Below are 19,528 nucleotides of genomic sequence, written 5' to 3' on the forward strand. Positions count from 1 at the left end.
GCAATTTGAAATGAATAAATTTCAACCATTTTTTAAACCAAGTGCTAGTTGGAAAAGAGAATCATGTACTGGAATAGGCACAGCCAGTAACATGTTGAGAAATCATGTTTGCTCCTTTCAAGCTGCTACTGTGAAGAAAGGCCTGCCTCCCACCTCCCAGGGTTGGACATGCACTATATGGCCAAAAGTATGTGGACACCTGACCATACAGTTGTGGTCAGAAGTTTATATACATTGACATGAATGCCATCTTGGATATGAATGTCATGGCAATATTTGGACTTTCAATAATTTCTTTGAAATGTTCTTTTTCTGTGGCAGAATGACTGTACAGCATATATCTTTAATAAAAAAAAACAGTCGAATTTGGTGCACAAGTTTTAATTTTCTTTGGGTTTTCTGAAATCAACACAGGGTCAAAATTATACATACAGTGTCAAAAATGTACATAAGCTCATTTAGATTATTAATTCAGAGGTGCTGAGACTTCCAAAATGTCTTTTATCTTGCCAAGGCCGAGGTCTCTCGACTTCCTTTTGGCGATAATGATTGACTACAGCTGGTAGCTTCTCTTTGCCTTTATAGAAAGGGTTTGTTTACAGCACTAGTTGGATTGACTAACACACAATACAATGGGAAAGTCCAAGGAACTCCGTGCAGATCTGAGAAAGAGGATCGTAGAGGTACACAACTCCAGAATGTCTCTTGGAGCCATTTCTAAACAACTGCAAATTCCAAGATCAGTTCAAACAATTGTATGCAAGTTATTGTGAGGTGTAGTCACTTTGTCAAGCTACTTTGCTTCAAGAAAACCCAAACTGTTACCCTCAGTGAAAAGGAAATTGGTTTGGATGGTCAGGAACAACCTGGGAACCACCATGGCACTGCCCTGCCATGAACCGGAAGCTGATGGATCACTGTCTACAGTTCAGTGAGTTTTACATCACCATGGACTAAGAGGCTGCTATCCAAGAAATAACCCCCTGCTCCAAAATTGACACCTTCAGGCTTAACTAAAGTTTGAAGCTGACCACATGGACAAAAAAAAAGCCTTCTGGAGGATAGCTGTATGGTCAGAGGAGACAAAGACTGAGGTGTTTGGCCACAATGACCACCATGTACAGAGGGACACTGTACCAGCTGGTGGTGGTGGTAGGATCATCATGCTCTGGGGCTGTTTTGTTGCCAGTGGAACTGGTTCATTGCACAAAGTGGATGGAATAATGAAGAAGGAGGACTACCTCAGAATTCTTCAGCATAAACCATCAGAAACTTGAACACGACTTGGGACTTACAACAGGACACTGAACCCAAACACACATCAGAGTTAGTTGTGGAGGATAAAGCAGGCTAACATTAAGCTTAAAACAAGTCCTGACTTCAACCCTATTGAAAATATATGGACCGTGCTTGTAAATCAAGTCCATGCCAAGAAAAAAAACAAAAAACAAATTTATTTGAACTCTACCAGTTCTACCATGAAGAGGCGTGAAATATCCAACCAGAATTCTGCCAGAAGCTTGTTCATAGTAAACAAAAATGTTTGGTCAAGGTGAGTCTTGCGAAGAGACATTTTACCCAAATATTAGGTGTGTTGTATGTATAATTTTGACCCTGTGTTGATTTCAGAAAACCCAAAGAAAATTAAAACTTGTGCACCAAATTCTAGTGGTTTTTTTTAATTAAAGATGTATGCTGTACATTCTGCCACAGAAAAAGAACAGTTCAAAGAAATTATTGAAAGCCCAAATATTGCCATGACATTCATGTCACTGTCTATAAACTTCTGACCACAACTGTATCTGGGTCTTCCCCAAACTGTTGCCACATAGTTTGAAGGACACCATTGTATAGAATGTCTTTGTGTGCTGTTGCATGACAGTTTCTCTTCAGTGGAACTAAGGGGTCCAAATCTGTTCCAGCATAACAATGCCCCTGTGCACAAAACAAGCTCCATGAAGACTTGGTTTACCAAGATTGAAGTGGAAGAATACGAGTGTCCTGCACAGAATCCTGACCTCAACCTCACTGAAGACCTTTGGGATGAACTGGAATGCTGACTGCACTCCAGGACTCCTCAGCCAACATCAGTGCCTGACCTCACTAATGCTCTTGAGGTTCAAAAGGTTGCCGGTTTGAGTCTCTGGACTAGCAGGGATGGCTGAAGTGCCCTTGAGCAAGGCGCCTAATCCCCAAAGGCTCTCCAGCTGCTCTGGGTATGTTGTACGTCGCTCTGGATAAGAGCGTCTGCTAAATCCCATTAATGTAATGCAATTACACAAACCCCACAGCCACAATCCAAAATCTAGTGGAAAGGCTTCCGAGAAGAATAGAGGTGTTGTTAAAACAGAAAAGGAGGACTAAATCTGGAATGGTGTCCACACACTTTTGGCTATAGTGCATATGGTGCTGAGCATTTAATTGGATGATCATGAAGAATCGGACACACATGAACCATCCAAAAAAAATAAATCTGGAAGTGGCAAACTATACAATTAAAATGAGCATATCTGAAAAAAAATCTAGACTAAGGGACAGGTACAAAAAATTGAAAAACCAATTTTGATTTCAGGGGGATGCTAATAAGCAGTGGTTTCGTCCATGATGTCCTTCTACGAACACCCTTGTTCTGTGTTTGTGTCCCATGCTTGAGGGTTATACAGTGTGGCCTTGTGGTAAAAGGAGTCACTCGACTGAAACTGATGAATAAGGGCTTGTAGGGTAGCTGGCTTCCAGTTCAACACAATGTCAACATGCGCTGAGTTAATGTGACAACTGTCTCAGCCTTTACAGACTGCACAAACCTGCAGGCAGGCAGATAGAGTAGCTCTTCAGTGCCATTAGTATTGGAGTAAAAAAACAATATGACCTAAAACTGGCCATAAGGATTGGCTTTTTAATGCATGTGCTGTGTTATTGTGGTTAATTAACAATATGAAATAAGTGTCGTGTAGGATTGATAAAATAATGGATGTTTAATGGGATAAAAGAGACATTCTCACAAAGGCAATAAATCATGTTGTTTATTTGACTATAGATATACAGATTCTAATTGGCCACAATGCTTTTCAAAAAAACGTGGATCTCTCGAAATGTCCTGATTCTGAGGACTACAGTCGACAGCATCTCCTTTGCATTTCCTTTTATTTTAAACGATCGGGGGGGGAAGGGGAGACACAATTGAAATTTACAAATGTGAAACCGTTTTTTGAAAAACAATTTGTCGTATTGCAGCATGCACATTCTAATAGTGTAAAAAATAAATAAATACATACATACGTACATATACATACATACATACATGAAACAGGCACAATTATTTGAGGGGCAAATGACTGAGGCTGTGCTATGTTTTGACCTCAGAGAACCTTCAAATATATACCTTTAGGACTCCAGGTGCTGACTCTGGCTCTGTTTTGGTCATTCGTACCGGCTTATAGCTGGAATTTTTAGCCCCGAAGCCTGATACTAGATCAGTTTTCACTATTTCATTGCACTCTGTTCTAGCTTCCTTAAGCAGCATCAGAATTTGATCACTGAATTTTCTTAGGAAAAAAAAAAACGTAAATAAAAATTACAAGTTTAGCAAATTCTACTATTTATAAAATACACTGCTTTCAGATAACTAATATTTATACATTGTATATGCAAAGCATAGACAAAATATGCCTTTTAATTCCTGTATCTGCTCTTGTATTGCACAAACTGGCGTGTTAAAATGTACAGCAGATAGAAAAGTTTCCCTGTGCTTCGTTTGTGGGTGAGTAAATACATATAGTGTGAATCTCCAATCAACATGGGTACCAAAGCATTATTATGGAAAGTAGAAAGTGTCATTTGTTACATTCTTTGTACATGTGCTGATGGATGGTTTTGGGGGAACAAGGCGGGTTTGGGGGATAAGGGGTAGTGGGGATAGGGGAAACTGTGATCATCATCATCATCCAGATACAACATCCATCTGTTTCTGCAAGAAAAAATGTTATAAATGCCATCCCATTTAATAAATCCATCCATACTATAGCTGTTGCATTTCAGTGAACACTCTATTGTAACCTGCTGTGCATACTGTAAATATTTAATCTATTAGTATGAAGGTTATGAACCAAAATTTCACAGACGTCCAACAAGATTAAATCCAAAATTGAAAAATGAAGTTGTTTTTTTTTAAGCTGTCCTTTTCATCGAGTGCTTAGGATAAAGGTAGGGTTTTTTTGTTGTTTTAATCTTTAAGTGTTTTCCAGTTCAGCCAAGTACTGCTGTATTGTACATTATCCTCTCTATTTTAGTGTCTGTATCTTACAAAAATAAGATTTCAAGCATAGTTGGTTCAGGTCATCCTTCTCTCGTCTTCTTGCCGAAGTAACTGGACTAGTCTCTTTGGTTTTGTAAAACCAAACACGAGCACCTTGAGAGTGATGCTAAGTGCTCGACAGAAGGAGGCCTGAGATCCCCGCCTCTAAACGTCAAACCGATCTGGTCTGCCTCCATCACACAGACCTCACTTGCAGTTCTTAAATCCAGCAAGAAGTAGGACATTGCTGAAATTATGTGTACACACAGACGGACAGACACACACATACCCCAACTTATGCCCATGCTGTCTTGCAGGTTCTCAGCTGTATGACACACATTATACAGGCTTATACACACAGCTTCCTTAATATATGGCTCCTCTCCTGTGCAAAAAGAAATAAGGTAACCAAAGGGAGTTTTTCCACAATTACTTTCTGTTGTACTTGTGTATGTTTCAAAGTGAAGAAACGTTATTATCGTGTCTGCTCTGCTGTGGTGTAACAACACATTTGTAGAGTCGAGATCTGAGAAGAGGATATCAGCTCCTACATACACATACGATTTCATCTACAGAAGTTATGTACTTATTTATTCCAGGAAGTGAAAAAAATGTTTCCTGTGTAGCTTTTATTCACTATCGCGGGTACCATTTGTAAATATAATTTAAAATTATTTAAAAAGTTATACAATTCAAGCAATCCCTATACTCATCTCCCTCCTTTGATTACTGAGAGAAACAGGATAACCCATTGCTTCTGAGGATCTCACAGATTTGTTTTCGAGGCTCACAAAGTATACATTTTCCCAGCAAATATGCTGCACATATTTCATGTTGGTGAAGCAATTGTTCGGTCATCCTTGTAATGATGACCAATGCAAATGTTCCAGATGTCTTGTCTGTGAAGGTTCTCAGTCATCCAGGTCATCGTAATCCGTTGGTGCTAAAGAAGACACTATGGTACTCGTTTCAGGACTGCAATGTATGCATTTTAGCCAGAGAAGACCGGTGGTTTGACAGAGGAGTAAAAGAAGCCATCTTCGTCAACCTGAAGCGACCATCACTGAACAGAACGGGTGGTCTGAGACACTGCTTACGAGCCACCGACAATGCAGTCCTTGGCACACTTCCCAGAAAACTGAATACACATCCACACCAAGACTCGGCTGACTTCAATGGCACATGATGGCAGAGAGAGCCAACGACCCACAGATCACCCTAACGACCCTCTAGGCTGCTAACATCGTTCACATCCGGCCTTCAGTGACCCGAACACCTACAGGATGGCTGGGAGGGTCAACGTGAGGTCATGTGACCTCAACATCTCTCCTTAGGGTTGCTTTTGGTCCACTAGAGGATAAATACCTGGAACTCCCCGCTAGTCAGACGGAACTGAAGAAGCCTTTTGGATGAGACATGGAGAAACATCTTCAAGGATTTCAAGCAAGTCCAGTTGCCTTCTTTAGCACCTACGGATTCCAGATGTCTTGTATTTCACTCATTCATTCGGTGTGATTTCATTTTAGGTAAAAGCCCTTTGTATTTCCTTTAAAACATCATCTTACTTTTGTTTTCTTCAGAACAAATTTTGCAACTCTTATACATGCAGAGCTGTAGCTGTGTTTATTCTAATAATGTTCCTGTTATGATAGCGAACATCTAATATATTTTTATAGCATCTATGTATAAATCAGTTAACAGTGGGAATCTGTGCCACTTTTGTTTTCCATGCTCTTTTGTTATTAATGAGGGTTGCTTGCATGATACATTTGAACTGATGAAAGTGAGGTCTTGTGCTCAAATGGATCGAAGACTACAAGTAGTTCAGCGAGACGATAAGATTATATGAAACGTAAATGGTTATTGACATAATCCTCAGGCATGAACCAGCTTCACCATGCCTTTTAACGGTGAGTCTTTTGTACTGGTGAAGAGGAATAAAACAGGATTTAAGTTCTACCAGGCACACTTGGGGTCTATTGCTACAAAAACAGCCCTTCAACAAACTTGCTAACCTGACTTTGAAAAACAAGTGGATTAACCTCTTAATGGGAATCTGAGATACAAAACAACTGTTCTGCAGTCAAGAATATGCCATGGAGCCAGAAAGAGATTCCCCTTAGACATAAGGTTTACATCGTATAAATGACAAACTTTTTTTTTTCCCCCGATTTCAATATACATCTAAAATCAAGATTCAATTTGTATCGAAAGGTAGCAAATTATTGCTGACTCAGTATGTGCAAAACAAGAATTCCTTTTCAGCCTTACAAAGAAAAATGGCCGTTACATCTCTAAGTGATGCATTGTCCAACATGCAAAATAAATACTCACAATTAAAATAAATACACAAAAAATGTTTACATGTGCAGTATGTTTGATACTTTGAACGAAAAACCTGTGCAGTCTTTTGTTAGCAGTGGATGAAGATGAATGTTGTACACAAGAGACTGTTGCTGAGTCAGGTTTGATTGTCTTTTACTAGTCCTGATTATAGCATCCTGTAATCAGACCAGGCTATTTGTGAGGGACTGGCCTATATAAATATATGCAAAAAGTGGAGGGGAAAAAAAAGTACTGGCAAATTTTCCCACTTATCATCTTGCTCCCCCTGTCATCGCTAGTGACACAACCTGGACTGGACAGATAACTGTCATACTTAGTTGTATCCAAAATGCCTTTGTGTGTGTGTAATATGAGCAATTGGTAACATAAACAAGACTATATCTCTAATGTCTTGCATTTTCTAAATAGTGTGAAATCTATCGTCAGAATTAAATCACACCAATTTAAGTAAGACCTTTTAATAAACTCAGATGGTCAGGCATACTTTGTAAATGTTGATAAACTGTATTTCTTTCAATCTATTATATGATTAGTACATCTGTGATATAACTGCAGTTAAGTGCTGCAGAATCTCACTCATGCATATAAACTGAAGCAAAGGTAAGGTGAGCTGTCTACACTTTTGTCCCTGTATATTCAAACAAAATGTGAAACACGGGAGAATTAAAAACATCAACTTGTCCTACAAAAACCTTGAAATCTTGATGCACAGTCCCATGTATCAAGAGTTTTGAGTGCTGTTCGAGCTATGTTACATTCTGTAAACAAAAAACAAAGTAACAAGAAGATTAATGTGTGAGGGAGCATTTTTATACTTAATGTTATAGAAATGTTTCACGGTCTTTGTCAGTATCAGGTTTGCTCAGGTCACTGTTCCTGGGCTCAGGTATTAGAGCTTTGAAAAGCTCACTATTGGCTCTTGTCACACTGTCGTAAGACGGCGGTGAGGACGTCGGGGACAGAGCCTCAGTCTCGGGTCCATAATTCTCCTTCAACATGAAGGCGATGAGTCCTTCCTTCTCTGGTGGGCTGTCACTCTCACTATTGGCAGCTCCCTCTACATTGATCTGTCGATAAATGAACGATGCTTGCTTCAGCTGTCTGCGGAGTAAATGCCTTCTATAGGCCCTTTGTATAACAATGGATGATACCTCCTCTTGCTTACGTCGTAAAGTTGTAGTAATGGGCTCGTAGGAGATTTTGGATGGATTTGCCATCATAAACTTCTCCTCCATTTGTTGCTTGAGAGCATCCATTTCATCCGATTCGCCCAGCACACGCTTGGTAAAGGCAAACAAGATATCCAGGCAGTGAATCTTGTCACCGCTCACCATGGGCAGGTCCATAGAAATCAGCTTAATTTTATTAGGCTTGGCAATACGCAGGGGTTCGGACAGCGAATCGGCAAAATCCGAAAGCTTAGCGTACTCGATGAACTGCGTAGCCTCGGGATCAAACTTCTCCCAAACCTCGTAGAACATCTCAAAGTCATCCTCGCTCAGGGGCTCGGTGCTTTCCTCTGTGGCCACACTGAAGTTTTCCAGGATAATGGCAATGTACATGTTCACAACAATGAGAAAAGAAATGATAATGTAAGTAACAAAGAAGGTAATGCCGACTGAAGGGTTTCCACAGTTTCCCCGGACAGTGGTGCCTATGTTTGGCACATTGGGGTCACACTCTTCAGGGGAGTTATTCAAAATAGGACTGAGCAGGCCGTCCCAGCCAGCTGATGTCGTTATCTGGAAAAGGCAAATCATGCTGTTGCCAAACGTCTCAAAGTTGAACATGTCATCAATTCCACCTTGTTTCTTCACATAAGCAAAGTTTGCCATTCCAAAAATGGCATAGATGAACATGACTAAGAAGAGCAGGAGACCTATATTAAACAATGCAGGTAAGGACATCATTAAGGCAAATAATAACGTTCTGATTCCTTTGGCTCCCCGAATGAGGCGAAGGATACGTCCTATTCGGGCCAGTCGGATCACTCGGAAAAGCGTCGGCGAAACGAAGTATTTCTCAATTATATCTGCAAGAACAATGCCTGCAAGAAGGAATGAAAAACAAAATCAGTAATTTGGTAAAATAAGTCTGTGAAATAAAAACATTTGTTAATGTGATTGAGTCATAACTTTATTTATTCTATCCACATTCACTGGATATGAGCAATCGAGCGCTCTGATTGGCTCCTCTACTATTGGCTCTCAGCTCAAATATCATGAGTGCCCTTGACTGTTTATTTGCACTAATTTACGTGTGTGTGTGTATATATGTATGGAAATGAGTGTTTAGTCTATGTCTAGTTCTTATCTAGAGTGTTTATACTGTTTATATTGTTTGAGTGTTTAGTCTGTCTAGTTCTTATCTAGTGTTTATACTGTTTATATTGTCTGTTTGAGTGTTTAGTCTATGTCTATTTCTTATCTAGAGTGTTTATTCTGTTTTTATTTATTGCATTGCCTGTTTGCACCATGGGTCAGAGAGGACTGAAATTTCATCTGTGCTGTATGTCGAGCATGTATAGCATATTTGACAATAAAGTTGACTTGATGAGTAGAAAAAAACAAAATGGCGGCGCTCATCAAGTCAGACATATTACTTTATCAAGTACTTAAAAGAAACGGAAATAGCTAAAAGAATATAGTCGTGGTCCCCCCCAATATCTCCTGTTCTACACTCCAGTCCAATCGGTGGTGGTAATGCACCTTTAAGTTGGTTTGCCAACCACCAAAAAAAAAAAAATCTAAAGAAGAAGAAACTGGCGGAGCATGTTGCTGAACCAACTGAGAATTAAATAAAAACTCTACTTGAAAACAAAACCCCCCAAAAATACAAAAAAAAGCAACAAAATATTGTATTTCATGGTAAGAACATATCTTTTGTATTTTTCAAGAGTTATTATTATAGCATTTTTTTTCACAAATTGCTACTGTCATTTCACCAGTTTGTTTACATTTTAAGCAGGAATGATTTTGTCAGACATTTTGTATAAAGTTATTTATTGAATTTGCAAAAAAAAAAAAAATGCTCTGTTTCTCAAAATCCAGTGAATGTGGATGGAAGAAAACAGTTATTCCACTCAATCTCGTCGTACATGGCTTATAGCCGACTCGGTGCTATCAGCTCATGTACAACTCGATTTCATGGAATACCTGTTAAATGTAGATACAGTTCTCTCTGACTTAAATATGAATTTCTTCATCTATCCCTGTAGACCGTAACTCAAACCCAGAGCCTCAAATTTTCAAAACCTCAAATTGTCCAACTTTAACCAAAATCCTGAACCATGTTATGTTAGCGTAACTATTCCTTAAACCATGCCTTTTTCTGATTCATGAAACATGGACATGCGTGTTTGGCTTGATCTGCACTATTGCCTACTTGGAAAATGGACACAACCATATATTTTTCTTTGCACTTGCAAACTAACAACTGTCAGATGGCTCAAACCTCAATCACTTCCCAGTCGCCTGAGCTGACAGACTTGATTGCTGCAATGACCTTTGCCTTAACTCCAGCTCCGTTTTTGCAGGTGTGGTCACTCGATCTACTTGCTAACCCTTTGTTGGTATCATTTTCTTCCATCAGGTACATCTACTCTCAAAACTGGACAGGCTTTCTACTTAAGCATGGTCTGTCTCTTTCTTGGTAGATATAGTGCTGCACAGCTGCATTTGAGGTAGACCTTGATAAGTCAAGCCAAAGTTATTTTGGCTTTACAGTTAATCTTCATGTGGCAGCTGAAGAGCTTTTCTCCCTCCTGAGGGATTCCTTGATTTATTTATTTATTTATTTATTTATTTTATAGGCGTTCCTGGAGTCTGTTGTTATGGAAGATGTTACTGTTCATTATGACCAGTTCATCTAAATCAACAAGAGTGGAGTCTACTTTACACTGGATGCAAGATTACCATCCTTTTATTTAAGGATTTATTTTCCCTCTTTCTATTTTCTTCCTTTTATTTCCAAGCACGAGTACCTGTGTACATGAGGACCCAACTACCAACAATCGAAGCTCATGAAATTGCTACCTTCTTGATGTCATGCTGAAGTATGCTTTACACTAACTCTGTCAGAGTCCTGCCTCGTCTTACCCACAATGGAGAGAATGACTACCACAAAGTCAAAGATGTTCCAACTGACGGTGAAGAAATAGCAGCGAAGGGCAATAATCTTAATGATGCACTCAGCGGTGAAGATGATAATGAAGGCCAGGTTGACATGATACAGGATGTACTCCATGTAAGGGGACTGCTCATCTGTCTCCACCATCATGGTCAACATGTTCAGGAGGATGAGCAGCATTATCATGATGTCGAAGGCTTGCTTTGACACCAAGTCGAAGAAGAATCCTTGAAATGAGTTCTGAATGGGAAAACAATTTGCATCATTGTTACACTTTTCATTTGTGTACACTATACGGTTAAAAGTATGTGGACACCAGAGGCTAAGACTCTTAAGACTACAAGGGAAGCCCAGCATCCTATAAAATGTCACAAAAAGTTCGTCTGTTAAATATGGATTTACACTACTTAACTCTCTTATTCCAAATCAATATTTTGTGCTAGAAAGTGCTCAACTTTACGGCTAGTTCATTCAGCAGTGATTTCTCGCTGGTTGTCATAATCTGAGAATGTGATTCTTCCCCATAGAAACCTGTAGAAGCATGACCCATTGAAAACCAGTGGATACTCAGCTTCTCGGGAGTTTAATGCCACAATGGACCCTTTTCACGTGACGTCACGACAAACGCGGCCACCATTTTGGACATGTACTACCAGTAGTTTACCACAGCCAGCATTGAGGAACGGCAGCAAAGAAAGTGTTTATTTTCAGCAAGACTTCCATCATGCCACTATATTGTTGTGCACCTGGATGTAGTAACCATCAACAAACAAGGCAAGGGTTATCATTTTATCGGATCCCGGTAGATGCTGACAAATGGAGAAGATGGATAGCGGCATACCAACGCTTGTGTAGTGACCACTTTGTTGGAGGTAAGACGAATAAAATTAGCCAGAAAAGGCATTACATTGCTGTTAACATTCTGTGGCGGCGAGTGTGTAACCAAATAGGCTAAAATAACCCATTGTAACCTCTTTGTTCTTCTGTAGTAGCTATTAGCTAACGACATTAGCTAGCGTTGTGTTCCTTTGCTGTTGGTAGACTGTAGGACAGATCAGAGGCAGTGTCCTACAAACAGCGCTTAATTTGAGGGGGAGCAAGCCGGAGCGCGCTCCGGAACCTCGGGCGTTGGCTCCGGCAGCTATTTACACTGGATCCGGTGATCCGACACCTCTTTTGACTATGTAACAACAAAAAAACCCCAAATAATTAAATAAAAAAATGCAAGTTTATTTAGTGTTAATGTCTGATTTTGATATCTGTCTTGTTGGTGATTTCTCTCATGAAACGACATCCACAAAATATCTGCAGATGAACTTAATTTGCAGTGTTATTACAAAACATGCCCAGAAGTGCAGCGGCGCGCCCCCCTCTCCCCCTCTTTTTTTCTGCACCGGAGCCGCTCATCCTCTGCGCTCCGGGACCTCCCACTTTACAAATTAAGCACTGCCTACAAATAAGTGTTCAAAATAAGAGGAACATGTATTTGTCTCTTAAATCCAGGCCGTTCCCTGTAATCTGTAACAACGGTTGGAGAAAGTAATGGCAAATAGTGAGTGCACAAACCATAGAAGGTAAACTGTACACAGCGCCAGGGCAGTGTGATGGTATGTCTACTTTTAGATTGTGTTAGCTTATCAATGAACACACTCGTCACTCGACGAGTTTCACGTCTTTACGACGGATACTTAAATGTGTGTTAGGTATTATTGTTGCAGTCTAAGCAGTCATTGTAGCAGCTAGATGAGCGAGAACCGAAAGGGTCTGTGCCATAAACCGTTATTTCTGTACGGCGTTGCTAACGTGTCGTTACTGTTGTTATTTCTCCCTCTGCTCGCCCTGTAAATGCCCTACGTCGCTGGATAGCGAAGGTATTTTCTGCATCTCGCTCCTTTTTCTTGTATGTTCTCCGTTTGTCGCCTTCCTCGCATTCAAACCAATTCGAGCCGAAGTCCGCTACATGTCCAAAATGGTGGTCGCGTTTACGAAGGTCATGTGACTGAAAAGGGTCTATAGGATATGCTTTGATCTTAGTCCAGCAAAGCTAGACAGTTATTGGACATTATTCTTTTAAAACGTAATTTCCGGACGTCCGGCTTCACTGGGGGCCGATGCAGAGTCGCTGACAGTAAGGCGGGACTGGACGCTGGGCTTCTGTATGATGATTGGAGGAACTATCAAATCTCTTCTGAATGTCATATGACTGACAGCGTTTTAAAATTATACATCGCATTAGAGGGATTCAAGCTGAGTCCATGCGATGTGTTGGCAAATGAAGTCATGAGACTAGCTGCTGCTCATTCTCGTTTTTTTCATACCAACATACAGTTCCTGTTTCCATTTGTATATACTGTAAATAAAATTGTAAATGGAGCATTTGTGAGTTTGCAACTTGGTTTCGTTTTGGTTCAGTAAAGGCTGTTTATTTTAAGCCAGGCAATAGAGGGGAAATCTAGCCAGCCAGCTAGTTAGCTGTGCAAAATGGCAAACATTGCTAATGTAGCCGACCTGATTTTGGAGAAGACATTTGATGCTCTTCCTTACGAGAAGAGACTCAAAATTAAACAACAGGGCAGATTAATGCCCAAGATCAATTTAATTCAAAAAGCGATTGTGTCTCTCTGCCCATTTCAGCTGTCTTGGCATGACAAAGTAAACTGGTTAACTGGGAGTGCTTTGACCAAGAGAATGCCTTGTTGGCCTTGTCTCTTAATGAGACCATCCCAGAGATGTATTATATGGTCAAAACTGGATTTTGGAGATGTGGCCAACTTTGACAGGGCATACAAAAGGCATGAGAAAAGCAAGGAACACTTAAGTTCATGTGCACGCTTAATTTTACTTGGCAGAGTCAGAGTAGAACATGGCAGAATTCACAGATTGACAAATAACAAATAATTGAAAAATTTTATTACGTAGACCTAAAACTGAGCTTCCCCTATTTCAAAGGCCACCAGCTGCCGATGGTGGACACCTATATGTGGTTCTTCTCAAACTGTGGCCACAATTTTGTGTGTGTGTGTGTGTGTGTGTGTGTGTGTGTGTGTGTGTGTGTGTGTGTGTGTGTGTGTGGAAGCACACAATTGTCTTGAATGTCTTTGCATGCTGGAGCATTAAGATTTATTTTCACTAGAACTAAGTAGCCTAGTCCACACATGTTCCAGCATGACAATGCCCCTGTGCACAAAGTGTGTTCCATGAAGACATGGTTTACCAAGGCTGTCAAAGTTGACCCCTGACCTTGACCTCACTGAGCACCTTTGGGATAATCTGGAATGCCAAATCCGTACTAGGTCTCCTCCTTCAATCTCTTGTGCTCTTTTGGCTGAATGAGCACACCTCTCCACAGACATGGTCTAAAATCTAGTGGAAAGCCTTTTCAGAAGAGTGAAGGCTGTTATAGCAGTAAAGGGGCACCAACTCCATATTAATGCAGATGGGATGTTCAGTGATCAGGTTTCCACTTACTTTTGGCCTTGTACTGTATTTCAGTACAGTTGCATGAATTGAGGCATGAATTCCCCCGTCACCATATTCATTTCAAACTTCATTTTTAAAAACTAAGTTAATAGGGAAAACCATTTTGTTTATATTCATAAAAACTAAATATGTATCATTTGAACGCTAATGTGAGCAACTCTACATGTAAGCTCTCAAGGTGATTATACACGGGGAAACTTTTTGGGCAATACTGACGGCAACAGGCAACCAGGTGAGACACAGGGCAACTAATTAGGGCAACAGACAATTGGCAACAACCAATCAGATAAGAGCAAATCTATTGCCAGGGAGACAGACACCACAAAGATGCACACTGAAACATTTGTGGCTGTCAAAATAGATATCTTTGGGTTATTTAAGCATTTGATGAGGTACAGTGGTGCTTGAAAGTTTGTGAACCCTTTCGAATTTTCTATATTTCTGCATAAATATGACCTAAAACATCATCAGATTTTCACACAAGTCCTAAAAGTAGATAAAGAAAACCCAGTTAAACAAATGAGACAAAAATATTATACTTGGTCATTTATTTATTGAGGAAAATGATCCAATATTACATATCTGTGAGTGGCAAAAGTACGGTATGTGAACCTCTAGGATTAGCAGTTAATTTGAAGGTGAAATTAGAGTCAGGTGTTTTCAATCAATGGGATGACAATCAGGTGTGAGTGGGCACCCTGTTTTATTTAAAGAACAGGGATCTATCAAAGTCTGATCTTCACAACACATGTTTGTGGAAGTGTATCATGGCACGAACAAAGGAGATTTCTGAGGACCTCAGAAAAAGTGTTCTTGATGCTCATCAGGCTGGAAAAGGTTACAAAACCATCTCTAAAGAGTTTGGACTCCACCAATCCACAGTCAGACAGATTGTGTACAAATGGAGGAAATTCAAGACCATTGTTACCCTCCCCAGGAGTGGTCGACCAACAAAGATGGTTGACTATTACAAGGTGTGTAATAGTCGGCGAGGTCACAAAGGACCCCAGGGTAACTTCTAAGCAACTGAAGGCCTCTCTCACATTTGGCTAATGTTAATGTTCATGAGTCCACCATCAGGAGAACACTGAACAACAATGGTGTGCATGGCAGGGTTGCAAGGAGAAAGCCACTGCTCTCCAAAAAGAACATTGCTGCTGGTCTGTGGTTTGCTAAAGATCACATGGACAAGCCAGAGGGCTATTGGAAAAATGTTTTGTGGACAGATGAGACCAAAATAGAACTTTTTGGTTTAAATGAGAAGCGTTATGTTTGGAGAAAGGAAAACACTGCATTCCAGCATAAGAACCTGATCCCATCTGTGAAACATGGTGGTGGTAGTATCATGGTTTGGGCCTGCTTTGCTGCATCTGGGCCAGGACGGCTTGCCATCACTGATGGAACAATGAATTCTGAATTATACCAGCGAATTCTAAAGGAAAATGTCAGGACATCTGTCCATGAACTGAATCTCAAGAAAAGGTGGGTCATGCAGCAAGACAACCACCCTAAGCACACAAATCGTTCTACCAAAGAACGGTTAAAGAAGAATAAAGTTAATGTTTTGGAATGGCCAAGTCAAAGTCCTGACCTTAATCCAGTCGAAATGTTGTGGAAGGACCTGAAGTGAGCAGTTCATGTGAGGAAACCCACCAACATCCCAGAGTTGAAGCTGTTCCATATGGAGGAACGGGCTAAAATTCCTCCAAGCCGGTGTGCAGGACTGATCAACAGTTATCGGAAACGTTTAGCTGCAGTTATTGCTGCACAAGGGGGTCACACCAGATACTGAAAGCAAAGGTTCACATACTTTTGCCACACACAGATATGTAATATTGGATCATTTTCCTCAATAAATAAATGACCGAGTATAATATTTTTGTCTCATTTGTTTAACTGGGTTCTCTTTATCTACTTTTAGGACTTGTGTGAAAATCTGATGCTGTTTTAGGTCATATTTATGCAGAAATATAGAAAATTCTAAAGGGTTCACAAACTTTCAAGCACCACTGTAAATTCAGCACTTTGGGTTTACACATAACTTACCGGCATAAAAAGATACAAGTTGTCTTTCTTTTTCTTCGATCCACTGCTGGAGACGCCACCATCTTTGTTGAAAATTTCAGAAGCTCTCAGGTTGTCATGTGATTCGCTGCTAGCACTCTGATTGGATGATCTTAAAAAGTTGCCCAAAATGATCAAAATTTTTCAGATAGAAATTATGTTGCCTGATCTCAATGGGAAAGTGTCGAAGTGCCCAGCAACACTGCCCAAAAACTTGCCCTGTGTATTATCACCTTCAGACAGCGACCTTATTTAAAGTATTAGCATTTTATATATCGTGCTTTCAAACTTGCATTACACGAAATAAACCTACTATGTATTTTCAACAGACTTATTGTGGGTAATTAGTAAGAATAACAGCTGTATACCCACCAAGGGCCTAGGAATAGGTTTCTGAGGTTTTTTTGATCCAAGCTTTTTCATGGCATTATAATATTTCTTCTGCTCTTCAGTCATGAAGATGTCCTGTCCACCTAAGTGCAGAAGAACTTCACTGTTATTATTGATGTATAATGTAGAAAAGCATTATATTATACTGGATAACACGGTGTACCAAATTTCAAACATTTTCAGCAGTACACACTGATACTTATCTTTCGTTTCTGTTGGTTAAAGTTGTCAATGATCACACCGATGAACAAATTTAGGGTGAAGAATGAGCCAAAAATGATGAAAATCACAAAATACAGGTACATATACAAGTTGACCTCCTTTATTGGCTGCTCCTCCACCTGTCAAATTAGACAGTGACACATTTATTTCTATTGTATGACTTTATATTCCTATATCATAATTATGACTTGAAAGACATTATTTATTTTTATTATTATTTTTTTAAATTAAGCTATCTGTTCTACACTTACAGCTCGTGAATCTACTGCTGCGTACATGATGTCCATCCAGCCTTTAAAGGTAGCCTTAGCAGTGGAAAAAACAGGCTTAAGGTGTTTGAACGCTTCATATGCACATGTTTATTATAAAACAATACTAATGCAAATGACACATGTTCCAGTTAATACGTAGATGACTACAGGACATTCCTGTAGCATTACTCTTCCTTTTCATTGTGTGAAACTACTATATGAAATGTGTACTTATATCTGGAGCTACGTTTCTGCCAGTATTGGACAATCGAATGCTCACTCCTCTACATATCAGGTGTAAAGAGAAAAGAGCAAGCTCTCTCAACTAGTACAAATAGGGTTGTGATGACTAAATATGGACTTCCATTTGATGCATGTTTTTTTTTTGTTTTTTTTTAATGAAAGAAAGAAGGTGAGAAATATAAGGGGAGCCCTCTTTTAGACCAAGTAGCTTTTTTTTTTTTGCCTTAGTTATCAGTAATTATAGGCTTTTGTGAATGGGCAAGAACTGACTATTTCTAGATGCAAATGGAAGGTTTGTATTGAGTCAAGTCAGAAGAAGGTGATGGAAAGGAGCTAAGTGACTTGTTGCTAGGCTACCGCACCAACTAAGTTAAAATGAAGAACGAAGTGCATGCACTCTTGCTGAGAACAACATTCTGTATAATGGCCCCAGTGATAGCTAAAAATAAAGTTCCGCTGACTTGTTGATTGATTCGTACTCATGGACAAGCAGAGGTGGGCAGCGACAAAGTGCAAGACAGAGAAAAGAAAGTTTCACACTGAGCGCTGAATGTGTGCGCGCGCGCGTGCGTGAGCGTTTGGTCAGGAAACGTTCCTAAGAGGAAAAAGATCACTCACCACTTGAAGTAGTGCAAGGTAGCCAGCACCCACGTTATCAAAGTTGACTTTTACTTTTGTCCAGTAGTACTGGGTATCATTCATAGCCAGGCACTCGGTCTTGTTGTTAATGTGTGAGGCGTTGTAGATGAAGCCCGAGTGGTTGATGCAGCGGCCAAATTTTCCAGCAAACAGGTTCACGCCCATGATGCTGAAGATGAGCCAGAAGATAAGACACACCAGCAGGACGTTCATGATGGAGGGGATGGCCCCAATCAGAGCATTCACCACCACCTGGTGCCCATGGATACAAACAACAATTAGATTTTTGACATGGAATGGACAGCATCTTTTTTTTTTGACTAGCTGTACATTTTATCTGAAACACTATATTCTCTAACAATCCTTAGCTGTGAGAACTAATGCTTAACAAATGCATGGACAGTTTTTCACTAACCATTTCACAAAAGATGCAAAGAAGGATGAAAAAAAAACCATGAAGATGGTCATATGCATCCATCGCTCAATACAGTGGAACATCCAAGTGATTTTATATACAGTATATGGGTCATTCTAGAATTTGGGGTACATTTCGTGTCTCTGAGATAAACCTTTTTGTTATTTTCCACAAAAGAAACCTTTATTGAATCAGTTTTGAACAATAATGCAAATTATGATAAACTTTCACCAGTAGCAATGCTTGATGCACATTTTAGACCCAATTTATCCATGAAACATTAACTAAATGACTCCCACCCCTCCCCCCACGTCATTGGCTGTCTTCGACACCTGATTTATACATTCAACCTGAATAAACATGAAGTAATTCAGTCTAACAATCTGTTTTTTGGAGGCTTATTCTATTAACTGTTATCAAATCAAATTGCATAGAAAGTCTATTTTCTGTATTATGTGAAATTTCAGTAATTAATATTTTTTTTTTTATCCGTCCCATTTTTCTTGTCAACTCTGTTATAAAACCACATAAAATCCACAAAAAGTTTGAATAATACGCATGACACCTGCACCGAGAGATGTCACGTCCTCTGGCGGGAAACTTCAGAAAGGCAATGAGGGATGTTATGTTTCTTCTCTCATTAATTTGAACAAAATGTTGAGGATACACCAACAGTAGATTAATTATTCATCAAATCTGTTACTGTGACATCGGAATGAATATCTCGCTCATTAAAAAAACAACAACAATAATATGATTTAAATCCATAAAATTCTGTTTGTATACATGCCATGTGGTAGCGAGTTTGAGGTTAGGCATGTGGAGTCAAGGCACAAAATGGTGGGAAACGTCAACTCTGTTATCGTCAATTCTGTTAATGGATTGCCCAGTTTAATGACAACAGAGTTGACGACGACAAACAGAGTCAACACTTGAAATGTACCCGCAATTACAGAATGGGTCATATATAAAATGTGTGTATGTGTGTGTATATATATATATATATATATATATATATATATATATATATATATATATATTAGTGTGTGTGTGTGT

At 39.6% G+C, this 19,528-nt stretch overlaps 1 protein-coding gene across 1 annotated transcript in view; it reads right to left on the reverse strand.

The window, feature by feature from the left end:
- Nucleotides 1-7,214: 7,214 nt before the first annotated feature.
- Nucleotides 7,215-19,528, reverse strand: part of scn5lab (sodium channel, voltage gated, type V-like, alpha b) — a 242,756-nt gene continuing 230,442 nt past the window's right edge. The window contains exons 22-27 of the mRNA XM_060922428.1: nucleotides 18,037-18,309; nucleotides 17,176-17,229; nucleotides 16,906-17,043; nucleotides 16,685-16,789; nucleotides 10,738-11,008; nucleotides 7,215-8,687 (exon numbers count right to left, since the gene is read on the reverse strand). Coding sequence (XP_060778411.1) covers nucleotides 7,462-8,687; nucleotides 10,738-11,008; nucleotides 16,685-16,789; nucleotides 16,906-17,043; nucleotides 17,176-17,229; nucleotides 18,037-18,309 — 2,067 coding nt within the window. The 3' untranslated portion in view covers nucleotides 7,215-7,461. The remainder of the gene's footprint in view (nucleotides 8,688-10,737; nucleotides 11,009-16,684; nucleotides 16,790-16,905; nucleotides 17,044-17,175; nucleotides 17,230-18,036; nucleotides 18,310-19,528) is intronic.

This window comes from Neoarius graeffei, chromosome 5 (genome assembly GCF_027579695.1).
Source record: "Neoarius graeffei isolate fNeoGra1 chromosome 5, fNeoGra1.pri, whole genome shotgun sequence".
NCBI classification, from domain to species: domain Eukaryota; kingdom Metazoa; phylum Chordata; class Actinopteri; order Siluriformes; family Ariidae; genus Neoarius; species Neoarius graeffei.